We start from the raw sequence: 22,701 nt of genomic DNA, 5'->3' as shown, positions 1-22,701 counted from the left end.
CGCGCCGCAGCCCGCGCGCCCGCTGGATGCCGGGCTGCTCCAGGTGCCCCCGCTCCCCGGTTGGCCCACGCGCCGGTAAAACCGGTAGATGTTACTCCACCCGAACAATGCATCTTTCATAGCTTGATTCTCGCTGTATGGTGAAGTACTTAGTGTCTAAGGAGACTGCTTTGTAAGCTGTTAATTGCTGGGGTGGCGGTGGGGGATCTTGTTAAGAACAGACTTACTCTATTTGTCCCCTTTATTTATTGATTTATTTTGCATTGATGCTATGAAGTGATGCATTTTCAAAATATAAAATTAATGGCTTGCTTTAGTATTGTTACTAGGATAAGGACTCCTGAGCAAAGATCCATCCTGTGCCCCTTAGCATAATGGCCTCAGATATCTGACTAAGCTTAGGGCCTCATTACCTTCATTTTTTTCCTGTCTRTTGTGAGCTTTAGAGTAAAGGGTCCACAAATGTTGTAGTTGTGGGTTAGTTGGATTAAATGTGCAGGTGCTGAATGTGTGACTTATGTCTTGCAGGGGATATCTTGATGACATAACTGCAATTGGGCCCAGAACAGTTGGAAGTCCAGAAAATGAAATTCATACTGTTAACTACCTCATAGAACAAATTAAGGCAATTGAAGTTGAAAGCACTGATGCCCACAAAATTTTTATAGATATACAGAGGCCCACGGGCTCCTTCAGTATTGACTTTTTAGGAGGCTTTACCAGTTACTATGCAAACGTAACCAATATCGTAGTGAAACTGGAACCCCGAAATGGAGCGAAACATGCAGTATTATCCAACTGTCACTTTGATTCTGTACCRAATACGCCAGGTATGTCCATGATCCAGGTTGATCCTACTGAAGCCTGTTTTTTCCAAGATTTGTCATGTTCTGTTAGGTAGTTAATTACAGATTCTGTTTCTAAAAAATTCTCTGTTTATATTTTCATTTCCTGTAATTCACTGTTTTGGAAAGCTTTTCCCTGTCTTGCAGCACTTGCTATATTTTTGTACTGGTTTAAATCTGATACTCATTTCACAGCCTACTTTGTGCTGTGTTTTTCCTGTTAATTTACTAACCACAGCATGTRTTTTACTCTCCTAATGCAGATATTATACTTCATCTGAAATTTCTACTATACGTATGCCATACCGCTTTTTATTTCTATACACAGAGGTTCTATATCAAAAGCTTGTAATGATCAAAAATCATGGCACTGGAAACCATGTATGGAATGGGAAATKGGACACAAATACTTGTAGTAACCCACCACAGGTGTATGCCCATATTGAAACTGCAGGCTGAGGTGAACTGCATGAAGAGGTTACTCTTTATGTATGTATCGGTTGCTAGTGGTCTTACTGCTGTGTACTTTGGATAGCAAAGGCTTTGAGGGCTTATACTTCTATGTTGTGCGGAAGCTGGAGTTCATCTAATATGGTCAATAATTTGAAATCTAGATGTCTTTGGGAACCAAAGATCTCTCCATTTCCAGCAATGCATTCTTTTAACTTAAGTGCTTTTGCTTGCAGCTTGCAAGCTGCTTTATTTCCTGATTAAATTTCATAATCTTTTTTCAGGAGGAGAGTAAGCTTTCAGTTGGGTTCTTAGTGGGTTGGCTTTTTTTTGCCTATTTTAAGTACACACACAAGTAATTTCATCCCCAAAACAGCTGAGTGCTGTCAAGACGTGCAAAGCACCGCTGTACTCTTTGCCCACTCTTTGAGAACAAACAGTGTGTGGACCACTTGGTCCTCTTCCAACCGTATTTAGACCAGGTGAATATCTGGTTAGTACAGTCAGTAATGGTGTTACTATTGTGTATGCCTTCTGGTTTTTTGAAACTGAAGATACACTGCTATATTTATAATCCAGATATGGCTGCCCAGGCCTAAGAAGAATACTGTGGAAGTGTCAGTGTTTATTAAAACTGTTTTTTAGATTGCTACAAGTTGCAAGTCAATGGCTATGGTCTGTAAAAGCTGGATTATGTATACATTACTTATTTTTTCAGTTCCTCAGAGTGAAGTATCTTACCAGTCCTGCATGTTAAATGCCACAGAAATATTAGTTATTTATATAGATTTACACAGAAGAGGTAAAAATCAACCTATAGCCTATTAATCACAAATGAAAACAGTAGGTTGTGGAAAAGAGTCAGAAAAAGAGTTTTATTATCTTATTTGGGGAGTTTTACTTAGTGTATGCAACCTGTGCAAGAATCTTTTTTCTTTTTTTTCTCCACTTGTTTTTTCTTCCAAGTTTTTTTTGCTCACAGCTTTGTTTTAATTATCAAACTATATTGCAAAGCCAGAACCACATGCCTGGTACTTCATTATCACATTTGAAAATCAGGTAATGTAAATGATCTGCTGTTGACTTTTATAGTTGCATGCTTTCTTGGTGTGATTAATGGTGAATGAGCTGTTTGTATGTTGATTATAAATCTGCAAAAATTTGGTAAAATTTTGTTTCCTTAAGGGATCAGTACTAGTTATACCTTATTAATTTTTTTAAAACATCACAAAGTTTTCGGCTACTTGGATGTTTAAAGTTTTTTTTTTACAGGTACCACTGATGTTCTTGTGTATACATTTATTAGAAAGCAAAAGAAACAAAATTGTCACTTTTTCTACTGATGTAGCTTAGTGTATAGTATTGGGGAAGCACTGAGGAAAAGGATGAAACTCAGTAAAGCATTAGGAAGCTTTAGTATCCATTTAGCTAAGGATCCAAGTGCAAAAAGAGGTGAAGGTAATAAAAAAAAAAAAAAAAATTGTTCATAGTTTAAACTTTACCTTCACAAAGAGATGCTTGTTGTTCTAATATTATTACTTAACAATTTGTTAGAAGAATGAAATAGGCTGTATAAATTTGAGGGTGGAGTTTTTATTGCAGAAGAACATGATAATGTGACTTTCTTGAAAGTTCCTGATGTGTGCCCTAAGAGCTATTTAAAACTACTTAGAATTTTCCTGTGTATTAATTGGGGTTCTTTTTTTTATTTTTTTTTCCCTGAGCTTGTATATTGTAGCCTGTGACTGCATAGCAACTTTATTTGGACATAAATATGCCTGTTTGAAAGAAATAATTCTGTTCTAGCTTCATAATAAGACAGCAAAGGACTGGTCTTGCTGAAAGTTAATCACACTTTTCCTGAGTTATTTTTCAGCACAATATAAACTAGATTCGTAAACTCTAATGAACTGAGATTGTAATACAATCAAGGTTTTAAACTGTGTTTAAAAGGAACTGCTGCTAAAATTTGTTTGAGGTTGGTGATTTTGTGAGAAATTTGCCCATTGCACAAAAGGGCAGATGCATCTGAATTTTGCCAAGTTATAAGTCTTGCAAAGGCTGCCTTTTTCTCTTGTGTAAGACAAATCTGGCAGCCAGTGAGTCTGCTCCAGTAGTGTGCTGAACAGTGCCGTGGGAAGCAGTGCTGATCGTGCTGCCATCTTCTTGGCGCAGGTGAGCCAGGCATGTGCAGTCTAGGCTGCAGGAGTGAAGTGAATGTTTTCCATCGCTCCAAAGCTTTATTGATTGGATTGAGTGGAGGGGAAGAGGCTGGGACTTGCACATAAGTGAGAAAATTGTCAGACAGGATGGTCAAGATGAAAATTTGATAGGGCAAGAAGGGAGGAAGAACTGGCGGAAAGTAAAGAATACAGTTTTGGATGAGGAATTAAAAATGGAACAGAAAACTCAGGTCAAAGCAAAAGTGATCCTGAAAGAAGGAAGCTGAGGATAGCAGGTAGTATTTGATTATGTTCAAACCACGTGATAGTGCACAGTCTCGTTTAAATAATGCTATAAAGCTCTATTTGACAAGTCCTTTATTCTGCAGTCTTGACATTTAGTTACTTTCTGGTTTTGTCCCTTTATTTAATAAATAACAGTATTATAGTGCACAGAATATTTTAGAGTAGGAATGTTTGAGTTTTTTAGGTTGTATTGCAGGTGAAATTATGTTCTTATTTTTTCCATATTAGAAAGATAAGTGTAATTATTTCTTTGCTTGTTAAGCTACATGATGTCCCCAAAACAACCCATCACCACCAGGAGAATTGGTTTTGGATGAATTATTATTCAAATGGTCTTAATATATCATTTATGTTATGGGAGGAGATGTACATCTAGTATGCATATGTAAAAACATCAGACTGTGAATATTACAGGAATATTCTTAACTTGAGCAACCCAGTCTGCTTTTTAAGAGTAATGTTGCATTGGGTATTTTGTACTTTACCTATTTTGAACTCTTAAACATTATTTTTTCTTTCTTCTGTTGCTGCTAACTAGTATAGACAAAAGATGCAAGCTGTAGAAGAAAATACTTTGAAGCTTGGCATAATTGCACCTCATATAGAGTTAGATTAAATGCAAATAGTTGAGAGGAACAACAAACTTCTTTCTCCTCTGGTCTTTATTACAGTCCTGTGTTTGTTGTAAGCCATGCTGTTCTACTGATTATTTTAAGGTGCCAGTGATGATGCTGTTAGCTGCTCGGTGATGCTTGAAATACTTAGCACTCTCTCAAAATCATCAGAGCCCCTGCAGCATGCGGTCATATTCTTATTTAATGGTGCAGAAGAAAATATTTTGCAGGTAAGAATGTGCTAGAATTTTAAACTGTATATCAAAGCTGTCAGTTAAGATTATGACAAAAGGAGAAGCAGCTACAGATATGACTTGTATTCTGACTGTTGAAATGTTAATATGCCAATCTTAATATCCTGAGGTAAAAGTACTTGCTGTCAAGTAAATGAAATACTTATATTAAGAATATTCTGAACATGAATTTAATTAAAAGACTTTCATATTTTACCTCTGTCTGTTGCTAAGTTGCTGCCTTAGCGGGATTTATGGTGTGATTTTTCTGAGATAGAAGAGAAAATTTAGCCTGGTCAGGATGTTATTTGACCTACATCTTCTCTTTTTCCCATCAAGGCTAGTCATGGCTTCATTACACAACATGAGTGGGCCAAGTCGATTAGAGCTTTTATTAACTTGGAGGCAGCAGGTGTAGGAGGGAAAGAACTTGTTTTTCAAACAGGTATGAGCGTGTGTTGTGTTCCATTTCTACACCAGGGTAATTTGATGATTATATAGATTTGAGAGAGTATTGAAAGTGGCTTGTAAAAGACAAGGGAACTCTTCTGCCCTTTTCTCAACCATCTGCAGCCAGTAAGTTGCTCTGCATCTTTAGTTTCATAAAGGCTAAAGCACTGCCACAAAATTTCCGCTCTTGGGAGGGTCTACTTGTKCAGAACAGAATTCCAGAAGTTGTATTTTCCGTTCCTTCAAAGGAGGTAGGGGGAAAAACAGATTAGGATGTTTTTCAAATCTTTTCATGATTTCAGGAAGCTGCTGTTAAACTTTTACACTTCCCTGGCAAGACTTAATTCTATTGTTGCAATTGCTTAATTGTTTCCTTGCTTTAAATGCTTCAGTGGAGAGACTTTAAAGGACAGTTTTAATGTGTAATACATGAGTGGCAAAATGGAAATGTTACTTAAGGCTGCACAAACATTGGGTCTTCTTTGCAAGATGTTTATTTGTCTTGTCACTCAACACTTAAGGCTCACCTTGTTTCCAGTGTAACTAATCCCTTCTCCTAAGTCTGAGTCCTTTAGCCAAAACAGATGAACTTCTTGGAGCAACAGTGTTAAAATTTGTTGTAACAAAAGTAGAAAAACCTCTCTGGAGGTATGTGTCGTAACTGAAGTTCAGATTTATTTTGTTAGCTTTTTGCCCTTTTTCTTAGGACCTGAAAACCCTTGGTTGGTACAGGCATATGTATCTGCAGCCGAACATCCCTTTGCCTCTGTGGTGGCACAGGAAATATTTCAGAGTGGAATTATCCCAGCAGATACTGACTTTCGTATCTACAGAGACTTTGGCAATATTCCAGGTATGTTATTGGAAAATGCGTCAGTGGATGTTATGTAATCATTTATCTAAGCTGATAACAAGAAGACTGTGAGCTGTTCACTCAGAGTACTCATTCAAATTTGGTTTTCTTTTCAGTGCAGGAGCATTTTTTTTTTTTTTTTCACTTTTTCTAAGGCATGAGCCTTCACTTCACTGTGCCATGTGAAATGTAAGTGTATATGTAGTGACTGGAGTGTATCAGGTAGAAATTATATGTTGGAAATCAAGTTTCCTAAAAACAGAAGAGTACCTCTAGTAATAAGTCAACTCTTAAATATCTTATTTAGAAACATTCTAGTAGTGATGCTAATAAATAATCTGCTTGTGGAAATGAAAAGCAAGTAACTGTAATTAATGAAGGAGAAAGTGAGTATTGGAAAAATGTGGAACACAAAAAGGCATCTGAACAAGTTCAGAGGAATGACAACTTGCTATCTGACAAAGGCTATTGCTGAAGTCACTTTCAACAAAAACAAACTATCTAAAGTGATTCTTAGGACAAAACCTGCTATGCCATTCTAAACATTTTCCAAAATACATTTCTGGCCTGAAAATCAAATAGCTCTTCTCATACAACTTGTTCTTTTTGTGGCAAGAACAATACCTACTTCATAAATTAATTCTCTCATTTGTGTTTTTTTAATTAACACAAATAAAATGATTGTGTCTGAATATTTTGTGCCTCCTGTAACAATAGAATGGAAGATCTGCTTTATTTTACTTGTGTCAAAGATGTGACAATTTAAAGTGCACACAGGAACTTTGTTGCATAGGCAGCTGAGGATAAGTGGTATTTGGGATATACTGAACATACAGTTCAGCTTGCAGAACCTAGAACCTCTTTTTACTGGTTATTTTATACATCATTTGGGCTTTGTAAAGAGTTCTCAGGCTAAACATTAGAAAACCTTTTCTTTTTCTATCTCAGGAGTAAAAAGAAAACATTGGCATTTTATGAGAATGTTTTTAAAACTCTACAGTATTGCTTATAATTACTTTATAGTTATATATTTAACTATATATATAATTATATTTTTATATATAAGTATATATAATAATTACTTTCAGAGTAGGTATCTACTGATATTTAAACTATTCAACAGTAAATATTTGTAAAGCATCAAGTGTGAAATCGAACATTTACCTTAATCTCTCTGCCAGTACATGTGGAGCTGGACCATCTCACCCTTTCTGAAGCTGAGATGACTGTGAGATTTTTTTTTTAAGTGTTTTTTGTCAGTACTCACCAGTCTGTCTATGGATACCATACAAATCAGTGGATTAGGAATGGCACATATTTTAAAATGGTTTTCATTCTCTTAAACAAGTATGGAATCCTAACTTATCTTCAAATTACAAAAATACTATTTTTGTTCCACTGAGGGAAGTGGGTGGTTTATAAAGTAGGGCAAATACCTTTTGAATGAAATATATAACTTTCGCATGTTTCTTTTGAGCTCTCATGTTGACAGTTTTATTCTTTTTTTCTCTAGGAATAGACTTGGCTTTTATTGAAAACGGTTATATTTATCATACAAAATATGACACATCAGACAGAATTTTAACGGATTCCATTCAGAGAGCTGGTTGGTATTTCAAGAATTCCGTTAAAATTTACTGAAAAGCTGTCACTTCATTTTGCTGTAACACTGAGAATTGAATTTCTTCATGTGAGGTACCAAGAAATTCATAACTTAAATGCATGGACATATTCTAAAGAAAGAAAAGTTAGCTATGTGAGTGCTTCTGAAATACGTAGGGAATAAGGCGTAGTCAGCTACAGGAATTAGTAAACTGTGTGTAGGCTATGGAACATATTTAGGACTATAGTCCACCTATCTTGAGTAGTTCCATTCATCAGTACCTAATTGTTTTTCTGAGTTTATTTTTTGATGTTCTGTGTTTATTTTTTCTCTTGCTATGTGTACCTCACTGATTAGTCTTCATCATGGGAAGCTCAGTTACGTAGACAGCATGAAAACTGACCTTCCAGCAGAGGTTTTTCTTTGAGAATAGATCTGGTCAAAATTATATATTGTTAATGACAGTAAGTTTATACTGTCAGTATGCTGTGGAGAAGTAGAATTCATCCTCCTCTAAGAGATTTAGCTCATAACAGTCCATTTCCTCAGTTACAGAAATAGGGAATGGAAGTGTGTTTTTCATTTCACAGAAGAATCTAAAATAAACCTCGATGCCTCCAGGTTGTTGCCTATTGCCCCTTTTAAACATGCAGAAATTGCATGTGTTATCTTTATTCATCTTTTGGCTCTAGCTTTGAAATTTTGGGAGTGAAAATCTAGTATCACTGCAAATAAATTACTTAAAATTGTTTTAAGCACATTTTGCAGAAATGCAGTTCTAAGAAAAGGTAATGGTTTCTCCACAAATTCATACTAGAAAGGTGTATTTTTTTGGTTTTTTTTTTCAGTCATTATGATGAAATAAAACATTTTTCTATGAAATGTATTGCTATGGAAAAATGCATGCACGCGCACACACACACGCGCGCACACACACACACACCCCAAAAAACAACAACAAACAGAATTGCTGAGCCAGTAGGAATTTCTACAGGGCAAGTAGAAGTAAAAACTGAGAACTGTTCTTACTTGATGTTTCAACTACATTGTGTGAAAGAATAGGTAATTGGTACTCGTATATTGCAAAGCAAAATATCCTTTGTGGTTCCTACCTTGCAGCCTTCTAAAGAAAGGCAGATAATTCACAGTTGGAGAAACATGGTGAGGATAGTATGGACTGGAAGGAGAAGAGCAGAGTTAGAAAATTATTCTGCTGTTACTCAGCCTTTAAGTCTGATTCCATAATATCAGGAATGAAGAAAGGTCTGTGGGCAAAGTGTGCCTGCTCCATTTTCTGATACTTCCACTGTGGTCTTTTAGTTCACAAAGCTTTTCAAGTATACTTAGTTTATGAAGTGCACACTATTTTTATAAAGTAAATCACTGGTATAGTTATGCTGTCTGCTGTTTTTTTTTGAATAGGGGATAACATTTTGGCTGTCTTAAAATATCTGGCAACATCAGATAAGTTGGCTAAATCTTTTGAGTACCGTCATGGAAATGTCGTCTTCTTTGATATACTTGGTCTATTTGTCCTGGCTTATCCTGCTCGTGTTGGTACCATCATGAACTATATAATAGCAGCAATTGCTTTTATTTATTTAAGCAAAAAAATACTACAGCCCAAAACCAAAGGTATGTCTCAATTTTGTGTATACATTTAATTGCTTTTAAACTGACCATTCATCGTTCTACTAATTCTACTAATTATTAGCCACAGTTGCAACATTGTCTGTATATCTAAACTCTGGAAGTGAATTTTAGGTATGTAGCATTCCATAGGAATTACTTTTAATTATAGAGATGAAGTCTCAGCTGTGAAAAACATGAAGGAATACAAAATACAAAAATAAATCTAAATGCTTAGCTATTGTGAATTGTTATGATTATGTCCCTTATCCTTACATGAAGATTTAAATTTAGTCTTTTAAAGATCTGAAAATGGAAGAAATTTTAGACTTGCTTAGCATGTGGATTAATTTATTCCTCTAATCATACAGATGAGTCTTTAGAAACATGTTTAAGTTTCTAGTATCTGTGTAAGATCTGTCTATAGACAGGGATAAATAATAAAGTAAATGGTGGGAAAAAATAATAGATATTATAAAGGGCCTATAACAATTTAAATCCTTCAGTTAGACCTTCAGTTAGTAAGAAGAAGTTGCAAGGAAAGCAACTGTAACATTTTTTTGTAGAGTTGAAGCCTCCCAGTGGTTTCAGTAGTTACCTAGACAAATTTTTACCCGCTGGGCACGTGGTACCCAAGGAACATAGTGGTACTCTGGGGTTTCATCTTGTGGTGCACAAGACTTGCAGGGGGACAGACAGAATGATCTAGACCCTGCTTTTGAAAAGTCTTTAAAGTAGATATTTTGGGAAACATTCTTCTTAGTTTAGTCTTTAAAGTAATTACACTCCAGAGTTTATTTTAATCTTTATACTCTGCTGTATAATGTGAAATTATTGGATAACATTTTTTTCTTTCATAGTTAATAACATGAAGAAATTCTTCACTGCATTTGGTTTAACATTGTTAAGTTGGCTCTCTACACTGGTGACCGTCCTTATTGTGGCAGTGTTCATTTCTCTCATTGGAAGGTCTCTTTCCTGGTATTCCCATTTCTACGTCTCTATGTCTCTGTATGGCACTGCAGCTACAGCCAAGCTGATTCTTGTGCATACACTAGCCAAGAAGTTCTACTACAAGGTAAGCCAGATTCACTGCTAATGTGGAAGGGAAGCGTACTGGGAAAGAAGAACCTTGAGTTGGTTGAGAAGCAGCATTAGGTTCTATATATTGGCCAGAGGTGTTTAAAGTGTTTCTATTTAAACTGCTTCATTTAAGCAAGTCTGCTGCACTGCAGAATCAGAATTAGCCTCCCTGATTTTACAGCTTTCTCTTGGCTAATGCCCTGTAGCAGCTGCTGTAGGCTGTTAAAGGAAATGGAACAGCTTTGTAGGAGGGATGATATAGATTCCCTACCCTTCCTGCCATCAGAGATCAAAGCATGAAATGAATCAGTAGAGGCATTAGTTTTTTTAAAAATCTTTTGATGTTCTTTTTAATACTTAAAGAATCAACATAAATATCCAGCGTTTTCTTGAATCGTACGTGCTTCTTTCTTCCAGATGTCTTGGTATGACAGATTCCCACAATTTAATCAATTGGTACTGTGTTTCTTGGTGTATATTTTATTATTATCTCATAACAGAAAAGGCTTAGGCAGAAGTTTGAAAGGATTACCTTTACACTGCTGTCATTTTGTGTCATGAAATCGTTGCCCTTGTTTAGATTTCTTCTGCATGGGCTAACAGAAACAGCTTTTTAATTGCATAGTAGTGTCATATTATGTAAGCAATAATTCATAATGTTTAGATGATGAGCCTGTTGCATCATTTTCTATTATAAAACCTTGAGCTATCCAATAAATTAGTGTGTACCCTAGAAAAACATTGTTGATTACACTTGGAAACCCACAGCAGAGACATGTGAATATCATTCTGCTCAATTACTTTTCTTAACCATTTAGACAAATTTTGGACAAAGGAATTTATATGTCCGAATCTGTCAGCAAAGTACAACTTTATCAAATTGTTTGAAATTTAAGAATTTAGTGAGATCGTATTTTAGGGAAACATAGGTGGATCCATCATATCTGGAAGTGCACCTGTTTTAGGTATTTTTAATGGATTGTCACACATGGAAAAAATATATAAAATGCAGTTTCTCCTCTTACAGAGATTGTTGAGTCTCTGTTTGAAATAGTGGCAGTCACTAACACAAACATTCTTTGGCTCCAACTATTTCAATTTTTGAATCTTATTCTCGTCTATTGCTTGTCTGATTAACATCAGGCCACAAGGTATCACGTTCTCTAAATTTTTCTTGCAAGTTACGGTTTGCAGTGTAGCGTATGTCTTATGCTCCTTCTGCAACACTTACTTGTCTTGTGTAACTCATAATAACATAACTCTGTGGTAGTGGCTCAATAACTCATGAATTAATTAGCTTTTTATTCTGAAGAAGGCTTGGCATCTCTCCCACCCAGAATCAAGTGCAGTGCTTGCTGATAGCAGTTGTTCATGGCAGCAGTCCCTCTTGGCTAGAAGCATAATATAACTCACAATTAAAAATCTTGACCTATAAACTCTCTGATACTGCCAGTATAAGAACAAAAAAAAAAAAAGGCATTTTTAATGGTTAAACTCTGTGTTTGTGTGATCTTATGAAATGCAATGCATAGAATATTTCTGCTCACTGGCAACTATTTTTTGTTACAGAATATGAATGATCAGTACCTGGGAGATGTGTTTTTTGATGCCTCACTGATGTTCTGGGCTATAGCATTGACTGTGCTTACTCAGATAGGCCTTTGTTCAGCATTCATTTGTACATTATGGGTAGCATTTCCTTTATTTACTAAGCTGATGATCCATAAAGAGTTCAGACAAAAAGGTAAGAATCTGTTTTTATTTTTTCATGTATGTCAAATCTTTATTACTCTGTACTGGGGTGTTTTCTGCCCACAGCTGTTCAAACAAACAAAAAACCCCAAATCCTTGGCACTTGAGTTTTGAGTAATCRGAGTACACAGGTAGTATTTTGTCCTCAAGTTCACATTTTCTTTACTCAAAGGCAATTTATGACTGTCTAGAAGCTGTTTAAAAAGTCTGAAGCATGTTCTGATTCTCAGGCTAAAAAGAGTGGTGCTATATGAGATTATATTAAGTCTTCATAGAGTAGGAAGATAGACAGTAAAGGTTGTTGTAAATACTGTTAAACAGTATTTTACAGTGGTTGGAATGAAACACCTCTTAGATATTTCTTTTTCTTTCTGGACTAGTTTCATGATGTACTTAAAATTGTCACACTGGCACTTGCTATGTAAATTGAGAACTACTTTCTGAGCAGTGTTAAGCGTGTGGATTAGTGTTATGTTTTGTGCTTCAAGGCRCTATATGCTTAGATAGTAAAGCTGTATAATTTTGTCCTAACTCTTGCGTATTTTTGTATTCTACTTTATTTTTCTATTCCATACAGGTACCACAATGAGGTTTGTCACAATGTACATGCTGGGAATGTTTGTTCCTTATCTGTATGTGATGTACCTTAGTTGGACTGTGTTTGAAATGTTTACTCCTATAATGGGACGAAGTGGTTCAGAAATTCCACCAGATGTGGTGCTGGCAGGATTAATTGTGGCCATCACTGTGATTCTGTCATCCTATTTTGTAAGTAGAATTTTTAATCATTGTTTGAAACTGCAAACTTTTTTTTAGATTTTAAAACTGTTTTTCTAAACATTAAAAGTAATGATATTTTGACAAAAACGTTGCTATAGGAAACTTCCAGGAATTCGTAGTCAGAGAAACATGGTGAGGATAGTATGGACGAGAAGGAGAAGAACAGAGTTACTGCTCTTCTGGGAAGTTTCCTCATTGAAGCAATGATTGGAAAAATAAATCTGTTATATGATGAATGTAGTAAAGACCGTAACTTATGCTGTTTAATGCTGCAGTTTAAACAAGTATTTTAGAAGAAGTGTGTGGCAGAACAGTGTTCATATCACACTTAGATTTCTTTTCAGGCAGTGTTTGCTGCAAATTGATGTTTTGGTTGGCAGATGTCTTTAGAAACGGATTTTTTTTGAAAGCTGAAAGCTTTGATTTTAGGTATTGAGGTTTTCAAAGAAGGGTGTTGTCTCAGGTAGTATTTGTGATGATGATATTTATTTTTTTCTTAATATGCTTTTAATTCCACAGTTAGATTTTAGACAAGGCAAATAGAGTCTCTTAATTCTGAATTACAAAGTTCTGCAACTGAACTGCTTTTTTTTTTTTTTTTCCCCCTCTAGATTAACTTTGTTTACCTCGTCAAAAGCACAAAAACAACTTTATTTACTTTATCCACTGTCTTTGTTGTCACTCTGATACTTGTCTGTAGTGGAATCTTCTTTCCATACAGTTCTGATTCTGCTAATCCAAAACCTAAACGAGTCTTTCTCCAGGTAAGAAACGTCTTGCATTTCGTGTTGCCTCTGTGTTGCTTGTGTATCTGCAGAGATAATTTAAATAAAAACCGTTAGGCGGCAACCTCTCCTCTGCCTTGAGGGGGAGAAGATTTTAGCTTGGTTTAAAAAGTATACAATTATTTCTGGATTTGAAAGAATTACTAGTACTTCCCTTTCTCACATTGTGTTCAGTTCACTTACACCAGAATAGTTGGGTGCAGGAGGGTATGTGAGGTTAAATGATAGCAGGAGACTTTAGTAGGTGGTGATCACTTATAAAATGGACATGATGGGAGATGTGTAAATATGTAGACAGTAATCTTCTAATTATAGATTTCTTTTTTTTTTGGTATACTTCTACCTAGGAAATTCTCTCTTCCTGTTCCTTAATATATGCAGTGTTCAGTGCATATTGAACAATCACTTCTCTGTCTTGCAGATTGCATGCTCAAATATGTGTTTTCTTGTGTGTTTTTTTTTTTTTTTTTTAGCACACAAGCAGAAGATTTCATGATCTAGATGGAAACTTGGTTAAAAGTGACTCTGGTATATGGATTAATGGATTTGATTATAATGGCATATCTCACATAACTCCCCATGTACCCGAAATCAATGACACCATTAGGACTCAGTGTGATGAGTCGGCTCCTTTTTGTGGCTTTCCTTGGATTCTGCCTGTGCATTTTATGTTCCGGTTGGTGTGAACGCTGCTTACCTTAAGAAATGACTGGCCAAAGCAAATTGACTATTTATGCAATTTTCCTTAATTAAGAGAAGAAAGAAAAAGTAAGGCTAATCTTGGTTAAAAGTAAATAAGTATTCTGATTCTGCTTTGGAAGATGCTTTCACTTCTGTTTAAGTGTAGTGTCTTGTGCAAAAACCTCTTCAAGAGACTGCTGATTCTGCTGCAGAAATTTTAAAACTTCTGTGAAAACTGATGTCAGCGGCCACCAGGTCTGCGGCCACCTGTCTCCTATAGCTGATGGTGAGAGGGTAAATTGGGCAGTTCAGAGTGCACATCTGCAGAGTGTGCACATCTGTCTTGGCTCTCCCTCTTTCACACTTTCATTCCTGCTGATAGTAAAGAGAGCCAGGAGTAGTAGCTATCCCAAGAGTGAACCTGCTACTGTGACAGCCACCTGTGTCCCCAAAACTTGTGACATCAATTTGAAGATTAAAGTGTCCATGTTTGTAATGTTTCTCTAGCTGCTTTGCAAATTACTTTAAGAGATTCAGTTGATGAATGAAAACACTGGAAGATGTTTTGTTCTTATGCAAATCAACTATGTTTTTCTGGACACAAGATGTTTTATTTTGAACTTCATTTGAATAATTAGCTTTGGAATATTTTATTAGTAATAGCACAGTCAGCTGTACAGAAATGTATTATTGACTTCTAATATTTACTACATATAGCTACTGAGATTAAAAAGTAACTGTTTTGTTACAGGAAAAACTGGTACCTTCCTGCTCCAGAAATTTTGCCAACGAGCCCTGTTCAATTTAAAGTTCTGTCCAAAGAATTAATGCCTTGGAATTCTGTGAGGTTAAGTTTTGAAGTGTCTGGTGAGTGAAGCATCTGGCGACTGAAGCATCTGGTTTGATTTTTCTCTCCTTTCCCCCTTCTGTACTACTCCTTCCCCCTGAGTTAAAACTCAGGTTCTGTTACTAGTACTGAAGGTTGTTAGGCCATTTGTACAGTGGTGAGTTTGGTTTTCTCTGATATTCACAAATTAGTTCAGTTGCATAACTAGACTTAGTTGCATAACACTAGAATCTGTGGGTGTCGTATTTCTAGTATTGAGACACTGGTATCTTGTCTCTTTTGAGTTAGCTTTCATCCTTTTGACCTTGTCCTTTTTTGAAGTCTGTTTGGTAGCTCCATCCCTGTCTTTCAGGGCTAAAACATTTATTTTCTCATTGCTTAGAAACAATTGAAGGCTCTTCYGTGTAGAACGCACTTGTTCAGTTGTACCTTGTTTCTGAAGATGTAAGATGGTAATATAGAGACTGCATATTACTGTTGAGGAATATAGATGTTTGGGATGAAGGGAAGTGGGGCAGCTCACTTTAGTTTGTGCACACGTTCAGATACGTTTGCCTGTCTGCAGGTCCCAGTCACATGTCTCTGTATATCCGCCCGCACGAAGGCTCGGCTCTGTCCATGTGGTCCCTGGGAGATGGAAGGCCCGTGGCGAGCGTGGGAGGGGATTACTTTGTGTTCTACTCGCACGGGCTGCAGGCTGCGCCGTGGCACTTCTGGATAGAGCTGACGGTGAGTGTGCAGYRCTGGSGCACGTGTGCTCAGGGACACGTGTYGCTGCGTCTGCGCTCTGCCAGTGAGTGCTGTAGCAACCTGCTCTATTGCTACGGAACAGAGGGACAAGTTATGAGCAGCTGTATCAGTTCACATGTATCTTGATGCCATTCTTTTCTTAATTTCTTTTTAGACTTTTTTTTTTCCCTATGTAATACAGCTGAGATCTAAATTCTACTTCAGTGGGATTTAGGGCTTTATTTTCAATTGCCAAATTGCCTTTGAGTAATTTCTGCAAACCCATAAGTTCTTATTACAGCGTAATCAGTGTCCTAATCTTTTTAGAAGTATTTTTAGAAGTATTACAAACCTGTGAAAGCTCAGGAAGTTKCTTGTTCCTTCTTGGGTCAGGCAGGTTAAACAGTTAGCTGGTACCCTCAATGGATCATCTGGTAAAGATGGACAGGAATCTGTAGTGCAACTAGCTTTGCAAGGCAGCCATGGCAGAGCTAAGCAGAAAAGTCTTTTCAGGCTAAASATTTGTAACAAGAAGATCAGTATAAATGCTAGGAATGCCAGCTCTCACTGCTCTTTGTCTTGATTTGTCACACTGGTTTCTTAAAAGTTTTGTGTTAGTATTTTGAGGATGTGCAAGTTGCATAAGCCTGTCAGAGGCCCTGTGATCTCTGTATGTGTTTGAGTTCAGTTTGAACGGAACTTGCATTGGATACGTAAAGGTACATTGAGGAGACTAAGAATGCTCTAACATATAGAACAATGGCTTGTGAGGTTGCATTTGCATATATATATATATATATATATATGCAGTCCATAAAAAGGTACATCTAGCTTGACCTTGGAAGCCATAAACAAATATAACTGTGACGTTGCTCTTTCTCACTTTCAGGCTTCAGAAAAGCATGCTGATGAAGTAGTCTCCCTTGCCATAGCAGCACATTACTTCTTTGGGGAAGATAAAAAGTCACCTCAACTTACTGCCTTATTGGAGAGACTTCCAAACTGGGTGTTTTCTTCTGGTTGGTGCTGTACTTATGACCTTTTTGTCTTCTAATGTTGCAGTACTGCTAATCTGTCATAGGATACTGCTGTAATAAATCTTGAAATATGGACACAATGCTGGAGACTTCCACGAGAAATAGTGTTTCTCTGGCAATTTGACTATTTAAACGTGAAGAGGGGCTACTGCTCTCTGGGTTTCTGCGGAAAATGCAAGGCTCCACACTGATGCAAATTTAGCTGGTTCTTCCACTGCAGTGGCAGTTAGGCTGCCCTTTCAGTGTGATTTCTAACTGCATTTGAGGAGATAACATTAGCATAATACAATGGCAGTTGTAATGAGAAGGTCCTACTGAGGAAAATAATTTGCTGCACTGAATGTAAAAGTACTTTACATAAATGTGGTGACTGCCACCTGCCAATCCTGTCCGTCCTGTTGAAGTAAGATCTTCAGCTGAAAGATGATTGTTTACATGTTTGGGGATGGTAAAATACTCCGGTCACTGGAGGAAGTCAGTGGAAACAGTGATGCCTGTGTTGATTGAATTCCCAGTCATTGCTAAACGCACAGTGTAGAATACTAGGTATTATGGAATGTAGTAATTACTAATCTAAATTTTTTCAAATTTTATCTTTCTGTTTAAAAAACTTAGTGCCTACCGTTTTGCTCATCACTAGTTTTGCAATTTGAATAGGTGAGCCTGACCAAATTATGATCTTGCACCTGTATTCCTGTTGGGACCCTTCAGCATATTAGCATGCGACTCGATCTGTTCTGTAACAGTATCCACGCTCCCTTGTGCAGATGTTYAACTATATTTCTGGTTATAAACTTCTAATTGTTAGAATTGGCTGTATTTTTTTGCTATTTCCTTTGAAGAGACTTGCAGTGGTGTGACAGTATTGCCTTTTGTTAATACTTTCACACTTTTTATAGTAAATTTTGTTTTCAATACAGAAAAGTATCAAGTTGTTGTATCAAGAGTAGCTAATACCTGGGGATTATTTTATTTCCACAGGGTGGGGATTATAAATGACATTATGTGATTTAGAGTAACTTCCAATTTTAACTGTCAAGCCTCGAGATCTGAAGCCCGTTACCGTTCTTTATCCCCAAAGTGTACTTTCTGTTTCCAGTGCAATGCATAGTTAACATTAGTTCCTGAAATTCAAGTAATTCTGAAGAAACTTTGCTTTTCCATGCTCAGGGTGAAATACTCTGTGCTATTGACACTCCAACATTAACACAGACTTTGTTTTGTTCATCTCATGAGCACTGCCAAGCAGCTCTTTGTGCCTGCACCATCACCTCACGTAAAAGGCACTAGTACTTTACTAGTACTATAGTACTAGTACTTGCAGGCTAGTACAAAGCCTGCAAGATAAGTCAATGTTTTCTAACACTTTAGCATTTGCTGCAATCCCTGACAGACAGCAGTTGCATGATCAAGTATTTTACCTTGACATTTAACTTCTTCAGTTTTTTCTGCAGCTGGGTATGYGAACTGTTTGAAGCTGTCAAGGTACCTTTGGAAAGGCTGTGACTGACTCACGGGTCAAGGGAGAGAGGTTCAGTTACAGGAACTGCACCGAACTGGAATCACTCATTAAATAAAGCAGACGGGTTAATGTGTATTAATTGTGACTTGGTTGCATCTGATTAAGTACAATTGTTATATTATGCATTCATTATTTTAAAAAGTCATTTTAAAAGTCATTTAAAAGAAGAGTTTGTAACTTACGTTTCAATCTTAACGAATACATTATTTTGGATTGCACTGCTACCTAGCTGATGATACCTACTTACCTAAAGCTGCACTGGCACTGGTTTATTGAGCGTCTTCCTTGGTTTTGAGTTCATTAAGCTTTTCTTTTTTTTTTTAATTTCCCTAATTTAAAGTTTCAAGGTGATGCATGAAGAGTATGTACAGAAAGTCAAAAAATGTAAACATGCCTGATAAAAATTTCTGGAACTTCAGTTAAGCAATACCTTTTGCTAACTCAGGATTTATCCTTTATTAAGTAATTAAATTAGGAGGAGGTCTAATTTCTTGTAAGTTTCTGCCTTTATAAATAAAAAGTGAAACAATTTGTGTTCAGTGTGGTCTTCTTTTTCAAGACACTTAAATTCTTAACCACTCTATGAAAGCTTTAATTAAGCTTTTTGTGAAAACTGGGCTAAGTAATGCTGAAAACAACTCTAGTTAGAGTTTGCAAGGCAAGTGTGGCTGAAAAACGCAAAAATTATCTAAACTGAGGCTTGTGGCTAAAATAATGATCGTGGCTGTTGGCCTGGACCTAAGTTTCCACTTGAAGCCTGATTGCAGCTCAAGGAGTAACAAATACTACAGCAGCAGCCTTTCAAATCAAATAGTTGGTTCCAAGTATCATAGCTGGAAAAACAGGATGGAAAATCTTGTGGACTGTTTCTGTTTCTTCACTCAAAAACAGCATAATCTTTTCCTACTACAGTTTTATCAGAAAAAAAAGAAAAAAAATGGTGTCTTCTTCTGTGTAGTATACACAAAGAAAGGGACCAGTACAGTTGCAGCTAAAAGGGAATGCGCATAGCTGTGCTCTTTGGCCTTGATAAGGCAGCAAGCAGCTAGTGGAATTTAGTGTATTCATCTAAACCAACCTACATGCAGCTTTTCGCAAATGGTTTTACTCTGTCTTTAGTCTAAAGTAGGTCCCTAGGTCATAACTTAGAGAAAGTGGCAGGCAGCTCAGCTGAATGGTGCCGCTCTGTGGTAGCGAGACCTGTTCTAGCATCCAAGTTGGGTGGGAAGCTTACTGGGAAAACACTGCTGGAAACAAGCACTGCCAGTTGTAACTGTTGAGCAGCTTCTCTCCATGCAGGGCGAGTCTAAGTGGGTGCCCGATGCTCAGAGCAGGACCTGCAGCTCTCACTCGTGGCTGCGTGACCCRTGATGGGCACAACGGGCGACGGACGGGCGGTTAAAAGCCAGCAGGAACCCCAGGTAAGCTGCGTGGTGAGGAGATGGTGCCGCTGCTGGTAAGGTGACTTGTGTTTCACATGGAGAACGGCCTCCATCTTCGAGAAAACCTCCTCCGGTCACAAAATAAATTAGACTTTTAGGGTCCCCGAGAGGCGGCTGCGGCACTCGGGGCGCAGCGTGGGGTGGAGGTGCTGCTCTGCACCCGGCAGCAGCCCTGAAAGCAGCCCGGGGGCCCAGGGAACCCCGGACCCCTCTGAGCGGGGCTCCAAGCGGCTGCTGCGGAGCTTCCAAGGGGCGACCAGGGCTGCAGCTGCACCACAGCACAACGGGCTCTGCTTCACCGTTGCATCTTCATGTCTTGGTGCTCTTTGATTATCAGGCTCTACAGCTACAAGGCTGCAGCCTACAACAGCTCCTAGCTGGCAGCTACTGCAGAACTTAAGCTTTTCTGGGACAAGCTGCTTAAACTGTGGTAGCTGCTTATGTTGTTGAGGTCAGAAATGGTTATTTTCCGCAGCAGTAACGTTTGAGTAAAATTGAATAGATTCATTTTTTAATTACATGTGTAACAGGGGAATTGAAATACAAAATGAGTGCATAAGTAAGTTTTGCATAGAGGTAACTACTGCTACAGAAATACAAATTTCTAAAATTTCACAACTAAAGACTTAAAAGACCTGTCAAACAACAGTAGCACAGTAGCAAGATAATGCTTGTTACTAGATGAGCTAACGTATGCATTCACTAATAAACAGATAGAAACTGAAAGATAAAAAAGTTTACTTCTTAGTATACTGCATTAACACAGAATCACAGAAGAATACTAACTTGAAGCACAGTTTTATTTAACATGAAAACTTATAGATTATGCAGGTTTTTCTTTAAAAATAGCTTTCTTAGTATCCCCAAAAACAATAATTTTTTTTTTTAAGTCAGTTCACAAGAGGCTTGTAAATCTTAATTTGGAAGAAAGTTTCTTTTAGCAATATGATAGGCATCTGTAACCAGTATCTACAATGCAGACTAAACTTAATGCTGGGACTTGAACTGGAGGTTTTTGCTGTAACTAACTTGCACCTAAGAGTTTCATCTCTTCAAAGTGGAAATTCAAGTTGCATCCATTAATCTCCAGCTTGCCAAGTAACACAATTATTGCACTTCTTTTACTGGTTTTGCTGGCTTAGTAAAGCCATTCTAAAGCAATACTTCAATATTTGTACATTTCAAAGCACTTAATCCTGTCTGCAAAAGAAATAGACAAGTAAACAAAACCACTATGTATTTCAACTTAATTATGAAAGCTCTTAATTTTCAGAATTCAAGCAGATTTATATTTAGCAATATACTAGAAAAATGACAGATGCTGAAACTACCCTTTGATGACTGGTTTGGTCCATGTTAGTATCAGTGATGTTATAAAAAAATAAACTAGTATTTGTATAAAATGAGCAATGTTGCATTTTTGTTCAGATTGCACAGTACAAACAAACTAATACCTACATTAATACTGTTACAGGTAGTTATTATATAGGGAGAACAGCTAGAAAAAGTAAGTACCTCAAAGCAACAGAGTTCTGCAGCCAGCTTTCCTAAACAGTGTTTGAAAGTTGAAGTCTTAGTTACAAGTATACAGATTATAAAATGTTTGAAAAAAACTTTTAAGTATGCGCTGTTTAACTGAACTTTAGTAGCAAGAATACATGATAAGCGACTATTTACACTAAAAATGTCCTTTTTTTTTCAGAAAAGAATTTACAAGTGAAATAAATATCTTTTAGCAATCCCCTAAGCCCAACCCTAGGATCTGTAAGTGGCAGCAGAAAAGGAAAAGCCACCTCGTGTCACGGCTGGGACAGGAAAGTGCCTCCTCATCCCCAGGGAGGCGCAGCTCCGCTTCCACTTTACTTGTAACCCAGAAACATGCACAGTACATAGGGGTACCTGCAAATGCGGTACAACTGTGAGTATTTATACAGGAGTATTCACAAAAACATACAATATACTTTGCAGTACTTTAATACAAAATCTTACTGATATCAAACCACAATCTGAACTGCATTGATCAGACTTTTCTTTGAGGCAGTCAAACAGCATTCTGTCTAGTTTCTATGTATTTGCAATTCATAAGGAAAACAGGCAAGCTGGGAAGGATAACAACTGAAATTTTGTCTTCCGTTTACCTTTTATACTCCAGCTGGAGGTACTAATGATGAAGGTTCTCCAGAACATGTGTTTTTTGATGCAGAGGAACTGATGAATATTAGTTGAAGCTGTCTACATAGGTATTCGCTATCTCTCAACACTTAACAAGTGAAAGCTGTATTCTGAAGCTTGCAAAAAAAAAAAGTTTCAAAAGAAACTTTTGAAATTACTAAATGAAACTGCTTTTTAGTTGTATTATCCCCACAGCAGATTTCAAAGACTGAAATTATATTTTTAAGAAGTTCAGAAGTCCACGGAAGCATGTCTAAAAGCTGGTTTGCTTCCTTACACACCTGATGCTCGAGAAGTCATCTTTCATTTAAGACACGATGCAGTCATAACCACCTTCTAGGAATGACTCTTCCTCCTCTGCCCTGGACTTGTCCTCCTCGTGTCGTGCGGTGCTGCTGCTCCCTGCGTCGCTCTGAGGATTAGTGCAATGGCTGGACGAGGTCCTGGTCTCCTCAGCTCTGGGATTTGCCTGTTCTACAACCTTGGAAGGATTCACRGGCTGGAAGGCTTCCGGCTGCACTTGCTCTTCTGCTATTTCACTTAGTTTCTGGATCTGTGGTTTGATGATATTTAAAAATGGCTTGTACCCAGGGCTAGAAAATAATGGGTATAGAACATTTAATTAGTGGTCAAAGAATGCCTGGAATGCAGTATTTTCTAGGAACTGTCTACCAAAAGAATAGTTTCTGTCATCCTTCCCAAGTCTTTATTTTCAAATATGGAAAA

The 22,701-nt window shown here is 37.2% G+C and overlaps 2 protein-coding genes across 5 annotated transcripts in view; one reads left to right on the top strand and one right to left on the bottom strand.

The window, feature by feature from the left end:
• Positions 1-266: 266 nt before the first annotated feature.
• Positions 267-19,706, top strand: ERMP1 (endoplasmic reticulum metallopeptidase 1). Of its 4 annotated transcripts, none has more exons than XM_026039694.1 (15): positions 267-830; positions 4,480-4,607; positions 4,950-5,055; positions 5,767-5,913; positions 7,427-7,519; positions 8,939-9,151; positions 10,006-10,223; positions 11,798-11,972; positions 12,558-12,748; positions 13,372-13,524; positions 14,019-14,221; positions 14,978-15,093; positions 15,639-15,802; positions 16,692-16,821; positions 19,661-19,706. In XM_026039694.1, exons 1-15 carry the CDS (start codon positions 518-520, stop codon positions 19,669-19,671), a joined length of 2,361 nt encoding a protein of 786 aa, XP_025895479.1. In that variant the 5' UTR covers positions 267-517; the 3' UTR covers positions 19,672-19,706. The 4 variants fall into 4 exon arrangements, 3 of the variants coding, with proteins under 3 accessions (XP_025895479.1, XP_025895476.1, XP_025895478.1); XM_026039691.1 differs by lacking the exon at positions 19,661-19,706 and adding an exon at positions 18,282-18,838; XM_026039693.1 differs by lacking the exon at positions 19,661-19,706 and having other exon boundaries at positions 269-830; positions 16,692-18,150.
• A 1,060-nt stretch (positions 19,707-20,766) lies between these two features.
• RIC1 (RIC1 homolog, RAB6A GEF complex partner 1) overlaps positions 20,767-22,701 on the bottom strand; it is a 33,676-nt gene continuing 31,741 nt past the window's right edge. The window contains exon 25 of the mRNA XM_026039690.1: positions 20,767-22,568. Coding sequence (XP_025895475.1) covers positions 22,283-22,568 — 286 coding nt within the window. The 3' untranslated portion in view covers positions 20,767-22,282. The remainder of the gene's footprint in view (positions 22,569-22,701) is intronic.

This window comes from Nothoprocta perdicaria, unplaced genomic scaffold, assembly GCF_003342845.1.
Source record: "Nothoprocta perdicaria isolate Ctin4 unplaced genomic scaffold, notPer1 scaffold_238, whole genome shotgun sequence".
NCBI classification, from domain to species: domain Eukaryota; kingdom Metazoa; phylum Chordata; class Aves; order Tinamiformes; family Tinamidae; genus Nothoprocta; species Nothoprocta perdicaria.
The sequence above is the reverse complement of the archived record's forward strand: the minus strand, read 5'-3'. Positions and strand labels throughout refer to the sequence as shown.